Source organism: Trachypithecus francoisi, unplaced genomic scaffold (genome assembly GCF_009764315.1).
Source record: "Trachypithecus francoisi isolate TF-2019V2 unplaced genomic scaffold, Tfra_2.0 Lachesis_group9, whole genome shotgun sequence".
Taxonomy (NCBI): domain Eukaryota; kingdom Metazoa; phylum Chordata; class Mammalia; order Primates; family Cercopithecidae; genus Trachypithecus; species Trachypithecus francoisi.
This window is the reverse complement of record NW_022681474.1, coordinates 54,150,143-54,164,858: the sequence shown is the minus strand read 5'-3', so window position 1 is coordinate 54,164,858 and position 14,716 is coordinate 54,150,143. Positions and strand designations below refer to the sequence as shown.

Genomic DNA, 14,716 nt, shown 5'->3' with positions numbered 1-14,716 from the left:
CTGACTCACCCTGCACCTTTGCCGATGCAGCCCAGTCTTCCTGCAAACCCATGTGTCTGTCTCAGCAGGTTCCAGGCCTGGCTCCAGAGCTACCTCCTTCAGCCAGTGCCATAGGCAGCTGAATTGTGTCCCTGGAGCGGTTCTGTGTTGACATCCTAACCCCCAGTACCTCCAAATGTGACTGTACTTGGAGACAGTTGAAATGGGGTCATATGGGTGGGCCCTAATCCCGTATGACTGGCATCCTTATAAGCGGAGATGAGGACACAGACATGCACAGAGGACAGCCGAGGTGAGGGCGCAGGGAGAAGGTGGTCGTCTGCAAACCAAGAGAAAGGCCTCAAAAGAAACCAACCCTGTGACACCTTGATCTTGGACTTCCAGCCTCCAGAACTGTGAAGAAATGAATTTCTGTTTAATATTGTTATGGCAGCCCCACCTGACTGATGCAGCTGAATGTCCCCTCTGCCTTCCCTAGGGCCTGAGATGTCCATTTTAGCCCTTTCACCTCAAATCACATTTGTTTGCAGACACCACATCCCCAGGACCCCAGCAATAGGACCCAACACTGTCTCCTCATTTTCCCTGTGATTTGAGGGGAACAAGAGGTAAAAACACTTAAATGAAGGAGTTGAAGACAGCCTTTTGGCCAGCAGACCTTGTCAGCCCTGGGTAATGCTGTGATGTATTTTGAAAAATGCCAGCAGGCTCAGCCTTGATATTTATGACCCTGCTTCTTGGCCTTCGTGGGGAGTGGTGCTCTCTGCTCTTAAATTTATGGTCCTTCAGTGCAGTCCCAGACCAACCAGGGGATTGCAAATGGGCTGTCTGCTAATAGCGTGTGCGGACGGTGTGGGAGGTGGTGTGATCCTTGGCACTGGGGTCAGACACAAGCGTTTCTCACCCGGGAGGGGTGCTCTGGACCTGAGAAGGGTCTCCTTCATCTTCTCCTTTGCAAAGCCTCAGAGTTTACAGAGGAATCAGAGTATCCTAACCATCTCTCATTATTTTTGACATGGCTGCACACCAGTTCTACTTTCTTAATATTTATCTTTTAATCAACTTGTTGCCCCTGGAGGCCAGATGACCCACAGGGCATAAGACATGAAGTGCACATTCCTGCTATCCCTAGGCCTGGGCTAAATTAGGTGAGGACCCCCTTCAGGGCCTTTGCAGAGTTTAGAGACATGGGGAAGATCAGGATCCCCACCTGGCCCCTGGAAGGGAGATCTCTGAAAGAGGATTTGAAGCTTGTAAGCTTAATCTCCCCAAGTCCCTGTGTGTCCACCTGAGCTTGACTTTATTAAAAAGGCAGCTGGATTTCCTTTTGAGGAGCCCTGCAAATCTTGGAGTGAGGAGGAGACATTAGAGTGAGGGTGAGACCTCTGATGCCCAGTGACCAATATCAGAATAACCCAGGCACTAGAAGGTACTGGAATTCCTCAGAGGGGCACGAGTAACTAACCCACCTGCCATACATTTTCAGGTGGAAAACAAAAGTCACACAGCAGTGCAGGTTTCTCCAGGAAGAACTGCAGCTCAGAAGCTGAGTGTGGACCAGGGCCCTGGGAAGAGACTGCTGGGCCAGGAGCTGGCTGGAACCCCTGTCTGTTGCAGGCTGTGGAGATAGGGGTGGGTGTGTCACCAAAGCGGGTGTATCACCCCAGGCCAACCTCCCTGAGTCTGCCATGGGCAACACTCACAGCCATGTCCTGTGGCTCAGTCACAGAGGCTGAGCCTTCTTCACAGTGGCCCCTCACTTCTCAGGCCCCTACACTATGGGCAAGTGGGGGAAGAGCCAGTGTCCAAGATGGAAGACGGGTAGGGGCTGGGTGAGGCTGTGCAGGCAGATGTGCTTCCCTGAAGCCTTCCTGCCTTTCTCAGGACAGAAACACAAATACTTAGAAAGGCAGCATTGTAAGTGAAATTGAGTGGCAATTTAAAACTCAAGAGCCCTTCTGCATTTAGAACATAGTTGCTTTAATAAAATAAAGACAATACAATAATTTCCAGTAAGCAACCCCATCTTTTTTTTTTCAGTGCAATAGCCCTTAATAAGGTGAGTCATGTGTAATTTCGTGTGCAGCATCACCAAGTCATAGTTTCCAGAGTGCTGCTCAGCCCTGCGAGTGTGTGCGCTCATCTTTTTCATAGAATTCCCATGGGCCGTGGAGAAGGTTGGGGTGCAGAGCTCTGATTGCCAGAGGCCCTTCCTTGAGAGTTGTGGCGAGGGAGGCCCTGGGGGTTTCCTCTGTAGGCAGAGCTCAGGCCCCAGTCACCTCTGCCGCCCTCAGCCTGGCACTGCAGTGCCAGAGCCTCTGCTGCCTCTCTCTTCCTATCCATCTGCAGACCAGCAGAATATTCTCCCCTTCTCATCACCAACCAGGAGTTTAGTCTGGTTTCTTGGGAAGAGAAAGAAAAGACAAGAATGTTAGAGGGACAGGACGACTTGTCCTCGCCAGCACGCGGGATATTGTAACTCTGGGGCTCTATCCGGGGCCCAGCAGAGCTTGCCCCTGGCCTAATTTCTCCTGAGGCAGGGGAGGTAGTGGGAGGAATGGAGAAGGTTTCCACTTGGGGGAGGGGAGAGCATTTGATCTGTGAGGGTGGTGGCTCCCACAGCACTGTGGGGAAGCTCAGGCCCCAGGGAGCAGGACGAGGCTCTGCCTCTCTCCAGCGCCTCCAGATGAGTCTCCTGTCCCGCCAGAGATATAGCCAGGACTAGGGCAGAACAAATGGCAAATTATCTGCAAAAAGTGAGGCTCTGGCCCTACCACCATGCCCACCCCACCCCACTCTACCCCACCCAGCATCTAAAACACTGTGTAGTGCCCCCACCAAGAATGCCAGAACAGCCCACGCCACGCCAGGAAGGGAAGAAGGAAGGCCAGCTCTGCAAGGTCAGCGACCCCTGAGGCTGCACCTCCCCGTGTGTACAAGGATGTTAATGACAGTAACTACCTCCATGGGTTACTACGAGTCAAATAACGGGTATGAAGTGTCGGGACTGATGCTTGGCTATGCTACAGCAGCTAAGAGCCCTGAGAAGGCACTTTCTGTTAATGAAGGATAATCATCACACCAAATGTTACAGTCGGCAGTGGAACTCAGGGGAAAAGGCTCTCTTTAGGATAAAATTACAAAACAATAGACTTCTACCTCTTGGGTTTCTTAATGTATGGATATTCAAGAGCAAGAGAGCAAGGGCATGTGTGAGTTACAAGCAAAACAAACAACAACAAAACCCTGAAAAACATTTCCTGGGGCTCTACACAGCCACACGGGCTGCATCCTGTGCTTGGTGGGGCCCGTCCTGGAGTGAGGTGGCCTCCTTGGCGAGGTGGCCTGGACTCAGAGCCACTGGGGCTTTCCTAGAGGTGGCTGCAGTGCCCTCTGCTGGAGACCCAGAGAAACAAGGCCACGCTTACCTGGACACGGCCAGAGCTGTCACCGCGGGGCTGGTTTTGCTGGCCTTCCCTGTCAAAGCAATGTTGACATCCAGCTCTCGACTCAAGGCCAGGTTCTTCTCCCACTTGTGGCCTGTGTGGAGCATGGGAGAGAAGAGTTAGAACACCAGATCGGCTTCCCACATATAGTGTGCATCTGCAACACAGTGCCACAAACACATACGCACATATTTATATTTGTGGTCAGCAACTTGTTAAATTGAGGGGGAAATATATTTAATCTTGGCCGGTGCTGTTGCAAAAAGGGCCGTCCCAATTTAATTTGCAGGCGGTGATAGTTACATGTGCTGACGTGCCGCGGTATCCATTGTGTACCAAATTGGATTTGTGTATTATTGCTTTCTAAATTGCATGCCTAGTTCAGCAAAATTGTTCATCAGTGTTTACTGGCTTTATGCTTAATAAGATGCCCCACAATACCTTGCTGCCAGGATGTAATGCAGCCAGTAATTGCCTAGTAAAAATAAATTACATAAAGTCGGCATTATCAACTTATCTTAATCCTCTCACGCCACAACCAATAATTAAATGCTGAGAACGTCTTTTCAAAAAATATAACTCAATGATTGTTACTTCACTCATTTTAATGACTGCATTTGGGGACAGACAGTAATTCCTTCAATGTGAAGGGTGAGATGGAGAGACACCAGCTGGGTACGTCCCTGTGAGGCCACTTCCTTGGACTCAGGGCAGGAGAGATGATACAGCCCCCACTGTCCTGGGGTGACCACCCATGTGTGCACACAGGCCAAGTGCCAGGAAACGCATGAGGGGTCCAGGTGGGAGAAACCACCTCAAAGCACACCAGGCATTTGTACATTTGTGTACAAATCTAAACAACAAGCTTCTTCCAAGTATTTTTTGTGTACCAGATTGAGTCCAAATCTTTGAGGCAATTCCTGAAATAAATTGTACTCAACTGGGCTGGGCCTTGCTGCAAATGGCAAACAAATGAATTCCAAGCGGAAATTAGATTACATCTTCCCACAAATGCAGTATGCTTAATATCTTCACAGATCTCCTTTCTTGCCCCTTAAGACATTTGAGGGATGCAGTAATATACATGCCAAGAGGACACATACGCAAATATCCACGTGTCATGCCCAATACAGGTCCCTTTCCAACAAAGCAGTTTTGAGCAATATAAGAACAACATGCCTTTTTATTAAAGACCTCCAGCAGTTTAGGCTTGTAAATCTGCACATATTTCAGATTTGTTAAATCTAAACTTCAGCCCAGCGTGATTATTTGAATATGTCCATGTCATCCTGTCATTTCATGTTAATCCTCCCTTGAACCGTAATCACAATCTTGGCAGTCAATCCAATGGGGTGGCAGTGACTTCGGGTCAGGGTAGACAGAGAGGAAGGATGTGGATCTGGGGCTCCTTGTCAGTCTAAGACCCCCTTAAGTAAGTTTCCTAATGCCATCAGCTGCTGTGTTCAGAGAGAAAAATCTCTCAAAAGTCTGCAAAAATGGCAACAATGACCTGCATTTGGGGTAGATTCTTATCTGTGGCTACTATTATTCTGTCATCAGTATTCTACTAGTTAGGATGCACAGGAAGTGTCTCCATTTGGCTACTATTATTCTGTCATCAGTATTCTACTAGTTAGGATGTACAGGAAGTGTCTCCATTTGACAGAAGACCAGAGAAGTTGCTGTGACAGAGTTGGGTCTAGAACCTTGTTTCCTGCTTTTCACCCCGCTTCTCATTCACTAGACCCCATGACCAATGAGTGCAACCTTACCACAACCTGCAAATCCAATGGCACTGCCAGAACCAATTGAATGGCTCTGAGATGACTTTCATCCATCTATCCATCCATCCATCTATCCATCCATCCATCCATCCATCCATCCATTCACCCATCCATCCAGCATTCTTTCTCAGACATCCATTTATCAACCATAGGCTTAGCTAATGCCATTAGCTTACTGGGCCCCAGTAGCTTCAAAAGTGGGCATTTGAGTCCAAAACTAAAATGGTGTGCAGACTCATGCAAGTGTACTAGAAAACTGCTTTGTAAGCAGGCTGGGGAATAAGAGCCTTTCCAAGTGGGAGCAGATATGGGAGGGAGCTTGGCCTCTGCTTTCCAAAGATGTGCTGAGTTCCTTAGAATGCACACACTTCTTCTGTCCTTTCACACTGAGATAGGCTGACTCCTTGTGGTGGTCTCCAAGTACCCTAGAGAAACAGGACCTGTGAACTGATGCAGTTCTTAATCTGCATCTTTGTGATGTTATTGATCTTTTTGATGTTATTGTCCTGGCTCAGCCCAGATTGTTGACAAGGGTCCCCAGGTGTTTTTATCTTGAAGGAAAGGACCCCTAATATAGAGCCTAGGACACAGTAGCGGCTGAGCAAATGCCTGTGTGTGCTTGCATGAAGAAGAATCCACAAATGGGTGACTAAATGAATCAAAGACGTGTGGACTGTATTTTAGAAATGAATGAATTGCAAACCTCTACTCTCTTCAGAAGGCAGCCCTCTGAAATCTGGGAAATTCTCTCTTGTGGATGATCACAGGTTCTGGGATGCAGAGCAAACAGGGAGCTAACAGAAGCACTCAGGATGATAGAATTCTCACTTCATGAAAATGTGTTTGATTGTGGGTCCCAATAAAGATGTCCCAGTTCTGAGCTACAATCTTTTCTGAAGACTGAGCTGGAGGAGGTAATGATGGGGGCGGGGACTAGACAGCTGTGATGGACATGATGCGGTGACAGCTTTGATGGGGAGGTTTTCACCTGTATTCATTATGGAGGGGTTAGTGATGGTGGTTACATTCCAGTATCTATGGTTAGGTTATTCTGAGGCCGTTGTGGCTGTGATGGCGGCAGATGTGAGGATAGTCTGCTTGCTGGGTGACTTCGGGCAAGTCACTGAACCTCTCTGTGCCTCCCTAGGCCTCCCTAGGCTCTGCAGACCTGGGAGAAGCTGCAGCCCTTGGGCTGAGGTGGAGAGAGGGGAAGTGAGGAGTGCAGGGCAAGGCCAGGACAGCCACATCCCTAGCAGGTCAGGTACCTCTTGGGCTTGGAGGCTGAGACGAGGGCTCCTCTCCTGCTGGCCGTCCAGGAACAGACATCTTCACATCCTCAGTCTTCCAAACCTGCCCCAAAAAAGCAAATGTCATGGGCTGTCTGCAAGCTCGGAGTGGCCTAGTCAATTTCCTCACACCTAGGGGGGCCCTCAGGGAAGGGATGAAGACATGGACCCCCTTTCACTTCTGATGTTAATTTACTATCAGGTAAAAGGTTATTTAGTCTCCAGCTTCCTCATGCGGAGGTTTGGCCGATCACAGTTGCACCTTGAATGAGTTTACCCCACCCATGTCCCTAAGTGCATCTCATCTATCCCCCCACCACCCTTCACTTGCAGGGATGTGACTCTGCAACCAGTTTATTACCATTTTGCTCAACCAATGCCCTCTTGCCCATAATGCCACCACCTCTAGAGTCCTCCCTCACCCCTGGGTGGCTAGGCACCCCCATCTTGTGTCTGGCCCTTGGTGCTAAGCCTGCTTGTGGGAGCCCTGAGGCCAACTCACTGAAAATGGCTTCTCACTCACCGGGTCTGGATTTTATATCACCAAAGGGCAAGGACCAGCCTCCTCTCAAATGATTCCGTGAGTCCCATGCCAGGCTTAGCACAGCACTGGGCCAGTCTAGGAACTCATTGAATGAATGAGCGCTGAGTGCACAGAAGACCCTCACTCATGCTTTGGGTGGGCCCAGGAGAGTAATATACCTGCAGCTCGGCCACCCCAGGCTCCTCTGGCTGTCCCACCGATGTGGGCCACACCCCACCAAGCCCAGACCAGCCCAGAATGCCCTGCTTTCTGCAGAGGCCACAGACAAAGTCCTGTGAGGGGACTGCCTGGGTGCCTCAGCCTGCATGGATGGATGGATGGATGGATGGATGGATACATGGATGGATGGATGGATGGATGGATGGATGGAGGAGTGGCTGGGTGGATAGGGAGACGGATGGGTAGATGGATGGGTGGGTAGATGAGTAGAGAGATAAATGGGTTGGTGGGTAGATAAATTAGTGGATAGGTGGGTAAGTTCTGTTTGAATGGATGACACAAATATCTCCTTTTAGCACTGGGATATAATCTTTTGCATTTAACCATTCAACTTTTATATGTTGTAACAGTGTTTATTTTAGTATGTGTGTCTGTATATGTCTCTGTAATACTATATATATAATTTTATTTATTTACTCTTTCCCTGGAAAGAACCTACAGCTTCATTTGCTGTAGGTACCTGTTCTGGAATGGTCTCAAATGCAGCCTGCAGGTTTGGCCCCCTTGAGGAAGTCAGAAGAATGGAGATGAACATATTTCTTGGTCATGTCCTCATTCTGCCCAAGACACACCTACCCGGACCATGCCGTCTTGACTCCCGGTGATGATGATCTGGCTTGTGTCCCAAGCTGGGCCCTCTATCAGGCAGCAGCAGGTTATGGCTCCTTCTGGGCCCCAGGCTGTGGTGATGCTGGCCAGGGGTTGTCCATTGACATTCCACAGGGACAAGTGTGCTCCCGCACAGGAGACAATGGTGCCCTGTGCAGTGAGAGCTGGTATCACTCTAAGCTGGAGTCACTGCCTGCCCATCAGCCACATACTCAGCTACCCAGTTGGTACACCCAAGTACCCTCAATTTGCCATGCTCTGAAGACCCCCAAGGTACCCCAAGACTTCTTTCCAGCTGACTTACAGGTCTGCTGTGTTTTCACACAGTTGTAAATTCTTGGTTCTTTTCATACTGCAATCATGTGCTTGGATACTTCTTTCCTGGCAGAAGGCACCTGGCTCACCCTCAGGCTCCTCCCAGATCCCACTCCCCAGCCACACCCTGACTGCCACAGAAGATCCAGCCTGAAGGGCAGCCCTGGCTTTGGACACACAACTTACACCTGGTTGGCCAGCCCTGCCCCATAAAGAAGTTTTGGATGCCACCTGGTGGAGGGCAGGGTACAGAGGTTCCAATGACTGTACGTGGCTCATAAGCTTGTGCAATGTCCCTGAAGAGGGAATTTCTGAGGAGAAATTTCCCCATTGTATCTCCTGATATGCTCACATTTGAGTCTTTGCTCCTCAAGTCCTGTCTATTCTGTAGTGGCCACTGTCACCAAGGCCCTAGGGCCATCCCTTTGAGCCTTGCCCTAATCACAGAATGGATGTATGAGGCTCAGTGCCCCTCCATATCCCCCTGGGCTGGGATCCATTGTAGAATTTCCAGAATTGTTAGGGATGGTCTGTCTGAGGCCAGGGACCATGTCTGATACCTCTCTGCCCCACACCCAGCAAGCACAGACTGAAATCAGTTGGCTGCAGGACAACTTGTCCTGGTACCAGGCTTCTCTGGGGTCTAGAGACACAATTCCTGATGGGTTTTATATTCTCCCAGGTGAAGGCTTCACGCCTTCTTCTATACATCAACCCATCCGTCCATTCACCCACCATCTACCAATCCATTATCCATTTCATCCATCTTTCCATCCACCTATTCATCCCTTTATCTGCTCATTTATCCATCCATCCATCCATTCACTCATCTATCCACCCATCTATCCATCTGTTCATCCATCCACCCATGCATCCACTGATCTACCTCTCCATCCACCCACCCATTCACACTCCATCTACTCATCTAACATTGAATCCAGTTTTGAATTCAAGCCTACCTGGAGCACCACTTTCAGCAAAAATTGGAACCAGGAAGCTCCTATATCACCCTTCCTCTTTTGAGCCCTCTGCCCATTTTATTTATGCCCTGGGCCCCTTAGGTTTTCTGTGAGCAGATGCAGAAACCTCTGCATCCTCAGGGAACCCCATATCCCATGACAGGGCTTTGGTCTGGAAGAAATTTCAAACCGATAAATTGATCTCCCTCATCTTTGTTAGCCAGTATGGAAGGACAGGCAGAGAAGCTTGCACTGCCATGAAGACCAAACACCTGCCAAGTCAACACTGATTTGAAGGTAAAGAGCTAAATGAGTCAGCCACATCTAGCAAAACCCTCACTAAAAACCAGTCTTTCTGCTGCAGCACCCTGGTGCCTGCAGCAAAGCAGACACCTCCCACTGTTCCCACCACCAGAGGGAGGAAAGTAAAGAAGTGGACATTGAAGCTAGACCTGGGTGCTGCACATGAGATCTACAGCGACTTTTCCACACACATGGGGCCCTCTCAACATTCTGGGGTGGCCAGAGTCTCTGTGTCTCTGGGCTTTCTCCTGAGTGTTGTACTCCATGCTACTGCGAAGGTGAGGACACGGACACTGAGAAACGGGAGCCTTACCGAGACATCGCTGATGGTGATGGCTGAGATGCCCTCCCGATGCATGGGCAGGCGGGTCACATGGGTGAGGTGGTCCAGGTCCCACAGGATACAGGTGCAGTCCTGGGAGCCGCTCACCAGGAGGCTGAAGGTGACTGATGCTGCCAGGCATGTGACAGCCTGTGTGTGTCCATACAAGGCCTGGGGACAGAGACTCGCAGGTTAGGAGAAGGACCCTCAATTCAGCTACTTTGGAGAATTCTTCACCCTCCCTATACAGCTGGGCCCTAGATAAGGAAATGGAGATTCTGAGTGAGTCAGTGATTCCCAAGTCTGTTGTCTGTGCGGCTGGGGGTGTGTGCATGTGGGTGTCCATGACTAGCCTCTCCATTTCATTCATCTCAGGGGTAGAGGCTCTGCTGGGGAGAAACAACAATTTTTTTACTTATAACTCAACCAGAGACTAGTCACATCTGGATGTTTTGTGCTGCCCTACATCTGTCTTGAACCTGGGAGCAGTTCATGTCACTATTTTTTTTTTGAGATGGAGTCTTGCTCTGTCGCCTAGGTTGGAGTACAATGGCATGATCTCGGCTCACTGCAACCTTTGCCTCCCAGGTACAAGCAATTCTTTTGCCTCAGCCTCCCAAGTAGCTGGGATTACAGGTGCGTGTCACCATGCCTGGCTAATGGTTTGTATTTTTAGTGGAGATGGGGTTTCACCATTTTGGCCAGGCTGGTCTTGAACTTCTGACCTCAAGTGATCCACCTGCCTTGGCCTCCCAAAGTGCTGGGATTACAGGTGTGAGCCACCACACTTAGCCAGTTCATGTTGCAATCAACATACAAAGCACTGTTGGCAAACTGTGGTTCCCACACCAGCAGGTTCAGTAGCAGCAGGTAGCCCGTTAGAATGCAAATTCTTGGGTTCTACCCCAAGTCTCCTGAATCAGAAACACTGGGGATAGGGCCCTGAAGTCTGAATTTTCACAAGCCCTCAGGGGATTCTCACATGTGCCCAACTTTGAGAGCCATCTCTGTAAGGGAACCTCAGAGGCACATGCACTCTTGAACTAAACTGGGAAAAAGAAAAGGGGAGGTCACGCGGTCACCAAAAAGATGGGGCTTTTCAAGTCTGATAGGTCTGGATTCATAGCCACTGGGACGCTTAGACTTCCTTGGTCTTGGCCCTCAGGTTTGGCTTGTGTGGAACCTGGCCTGACTCATGGATGGCAGTGTGTGCAGATCTGGCTGGAGGCCTTGTTCTCTGTGGACACTTTCCCAAGGGACTGAAATGGCCCACCGCGTATGCTGGTACCCCCTGGCCAACTGCTGCAGGCAATGGTGTGGATTCCATCACCAGCACCCCAGAGGCTGCAGGTCCTGGAGGCCCTGATCTGAGGTCCTCTGCTCACACGTGCTTGCCATCCCCTGGACTCAGCTGGAGGGGCACGGAGGTGGCATTCTGAGGCGTAATTGGTCTGGCTTACCACGTGGTAAACATCCACCCTCAGAACAGAGACAATCGCTCACTCATTTGGGTCAATGAGGCTAAGCATTTTTCAAAGCTGTCACTTTGCCTGGTCATAGCAATGAAAGGTTCTGCCACAGGCTCCCGTTTGTCCTTAATAGATTCTAATGTGACGCCAACCAGATGGTGCTGGCAAGTTAATGGATATGACCCACAGAAGAGTTGGGTCATCCTAGGAAAATGGCAACTGCCAGAGTGAACAGGGGAAAGCAGAGGAGTTGACAGGAACCTTCTGAATCTCTTGCCAGAATGAACTAAGTCTGATGACTCAGTTCTGACCGCAGGGGACACAGCAGTGCCAAAGAGCGCAGAGACGGTAAGGCTCAGGATGTAAAGACAGGATCTCTGAGGCCCAGTGCCGGCACGTGTTGTTTACGAGTGGAATCAAGTCTGCCTGATCTTCCCAGGAAACAGCCTGTGTGCCTGGCACTGCCCACTTAGGTTAGGCTGGTTGCCTTCTGACCAGCCTGGAAACTCCAGCACCACAAGGCATCCAGCACCCACCACCTGCAAGAGCCGAAGAAATCAAGGAAGGAGGTAGCAGCTTCAAATGTATGCTCAAGGGGGGTTTGTTTTCTCAGAATAATACTTCTCTAAAAGGCCAATTAAAATAAGTTCATTATATCATCTCATACCTAACTATACTAGCAAAAAATGACAGCAACAAGAAAACCCCTGAAAATTATTCCCCACGCTGGTTACATTGCCATGAGACGGGTGCTCTTGATTGCTGGTGGTTATGATTAAGTCATAGAACTATTTTGGAAGGCACCGTGTCACTGCTCATAACTCTCCTCCTTGAAGTTTATCGTAAGAAAACAATCAGAAGCAAACAGCAACCTAGATATTTTCTGCAGCACTATTTAAAATAGTTAAAACTTGGAAACAACTTAATTGTCTAGTTTTAGAAGAAATGGTTTATTAAACTGTAGTGCACTGACATAACTAAACAATTGAAATGCAATTTTATGGAAATGGAATGATATGGAACGATTGAAATGTAAATTATAGAGAATGTAGAAAAATGGAAACAATTGGATAGGCTAGGTGAAAATAGAATAAAATATCTACACACTGATCAGAAAGATATAAATATGTAATATCTGGGGATGAAAGTATGCAAAAATGAAAACTTTTATAGGGGTGGTAGAGAATTGTCTTTGAAGTAAATTTAAAATTTCTCCTTAATGTTGCAATATCTTTACAAATAAAATACTTTTTGAACTGCCTATGAAGCTCATCAGTGATGACTTTCCTGTTCACAGGTCAGGAATGGACCCCTTCACTCAGCAGCCGTGGTTTGGGGAACCTGCAAGGCCACATTAGCCTTTATAGGTAAGTGATAAAGTGTTTTATTTTTAGAAAATAAGAGCATGTGGGATTCCCATATCTTTTTCTGTTGATTTGGAAGTAGGAGAGGATGATAAATTACATTTTTATGGGGTCGATATGAGGGTGTTTCTGTGCATTTTCACTGTTAAATGGGAGCTCGAGGGTGGTAGAAAAATCACTGCCCCAGTACCCGAAGGCCAGCCCCAGGGTCAGGTGGAACTGTGTACAGTCCCCAGGGCAAGCTGTAAATGGGCAATGGGGATACTGGGGAGAGAGCTCTCCAGTCTTTCATTTCCAGTCCCTTTGCTGAGATCAGGAATCATACCCAGCCCACTGACAACAGCAGTTGGTGAAGGTCACCTGCCTGTCACCTGTATAGTTGCCTCTCAGTGGGTGCGCTGCCCCTGCATAGATGTCAGCACCCTCTCGCACTGCCCTATTCGTTCCTTCACCTCACATTTGCTAAGTGCCCATGCAGCACCCTCCATGCCCTGCATAGCACCAGGAGACAAGGACATGGTCTAGGGTGACAGAAGTGGCTTGAAAGTTATCCAGAGAAACCCAGGGTCAGTTTCAGTGAAACATGTTCGGTTTAGTAAATTTGGTCAGTGGTGATTTTTTTTTTTTTTTTTTTTTTTGAGACGGAGTCTCACTCTGTCACCCAGGCTGGAGTGCAGTGGCATGATCTCTGCTCACTGCAAGCTCTGCCTCCCTGGTTCACTCCATTCTCCTGCCTCAACTTACTGAGTAACTGGGACTACGGGCACCCATCACCACGCCCGGCTAATTTTTTGTATTTATAGTAGAGATGGGGTTTCACTGTGTTAGCCATGATGGTCTCGGTCTCCTGACCTCATGATCCACCCGCCTCGGCCTCCCAAAGTGCTGGGATTACAGGCGTGATTGATTTTGTACAGCTTATTTTTGTTTCTGTTACTTTAGGGCTCTGTGGCCAACCAAAAAACAGACACAGAAATGAATTGGATTTTAGAGTTGAAAGTGTCCCCTAGTGATATTCTAGGGCAAGTTCCAGACTATGCAGGAGAATGCATGGGGTTTAGAGTTAGACAAACCTAGATTCAAATGCAAGCTGTTATGAGCCTCAGTTTCCTTGTCTGAATGTGGAAATAACAGTTCCTTCTTCATGGAGAAAAAATAGTATACAGAAGGGTCTTGGTGCATTTGGAATGTTAAGCAAATATTAAGTGCCACTGTGATTAGCATTCCCTATGAGGGCTGGTGGTACACATCTTCAGCCTCCTGGTTCATGGTTCCTCTTCCTCCCACCTCAACCACTTCCCTTCGGAAAGTCTTTCATTTGACCTTGGATGCACCACTTATACTTCTTTACATCTCATTTTTCCTTCACCAATAAAGTAGGGGTGATCATGGCACCTATTTTACAGGGCTGTCAAGAAGCTAAAATGAGTCAATCCATGTAAAAATGCTTGGCATAAAGGCCAACTTGTGGCAAAATGCTCAAAAAATATTATCTGGTATAAGGAAACTGGTTTCCCCAGACCTGCCATGTGCATGAAGTGGCTGTGTATGGCCTGGCATCTCTCGCTAAGGTGTGGGCCTCTGTGGAGGCACCTGCCCTGTGTACCTGTCAAATGTACCATGGGAATAAAATGATACTCCTGAATGACGCTGAGCTGTGGGCCACCCTCTGCACCCCACTTCGCTCATTCCCAACTTCTGAGGGTGACAGGGCCCTCAGTGAGCAGAGTTAGGGTGTGTTCTGGCACCACACCTGCCCAGGTGCCATACTGGCCAGAGGTTTTGTCCCTACATGAGGTACTGTTCCCACTTGAGGACCGCACCTGCATGAGCAGGACCATACCTGCCGGAGGCGCAAGCCCCTCGGGCGGCCTTTGGTCATGCTGAGCTCCCACACACACACCACGGTGCTGGTCCCAGAGGTGACGATCGTTGTTGGGGACGGGCACACGGCGCACAGACAGCGGCCCCAAGCAGCCAGGTTCTCGAATGTCATCAGGATCTGTGGGAGATAAGGGGGATTAGCACTGCTGTGGAGACAGCAGGGACAGGAGCCCAGGATAGAGCCACAGGGGGATGTGGGCCAGTCTGAGTGC

The 14,716-nt window shown here is 49.0% G+C and overlaps 1 protein-coding gene across 3 annotated transcripts in view; it reads right to left on the bottom strand.

Moving 5' to 3' along the window:
- Positions 1-1,956: 1,956 nt before the first annotated feature.
- WDFY4 (WDFY family member 4) overlaps positions 1,957-14,716 on the bottom strand; it is a 302,160-nt gene continuing 289,400 nt past the window's right edge. For 2 of the 3 annotated variants that reach the window (XM_033209235.1, XM_033209236.1), the window contains exons 57-62: positions 14,464-14,622; positions 9,779-9,958; positions 7,856-8,038; positions 6,496-6,580; positions 3,429-3,540; positions 1,960-2,402 (exon numbers count right to left, since the gene is read on the bottom strand). In XM_033209235.1, coding sequence (XP_033065126.1) covers positions 2,336-2,402; positions 3,429-3,540; positions 6,496-6,580; positions 7,856-8,038; positions 9,779-9,958; positions 14,464-14,622 — 786 coding nt within the window. In that variant the 3' untranslated portion in view covers positions 1,960-2,335. Of the gene's footprint in view, positions 2,403-3,428; positions 3,541-6,495; positions 6,581-7,855; positions 8,039-9,778; positions 9,959-14,463; positions 14,623-14,716 lie in introns of all 3 variants that reach the window. The other variant, XM_033209238.1, reaches the window with a different exon arrangement.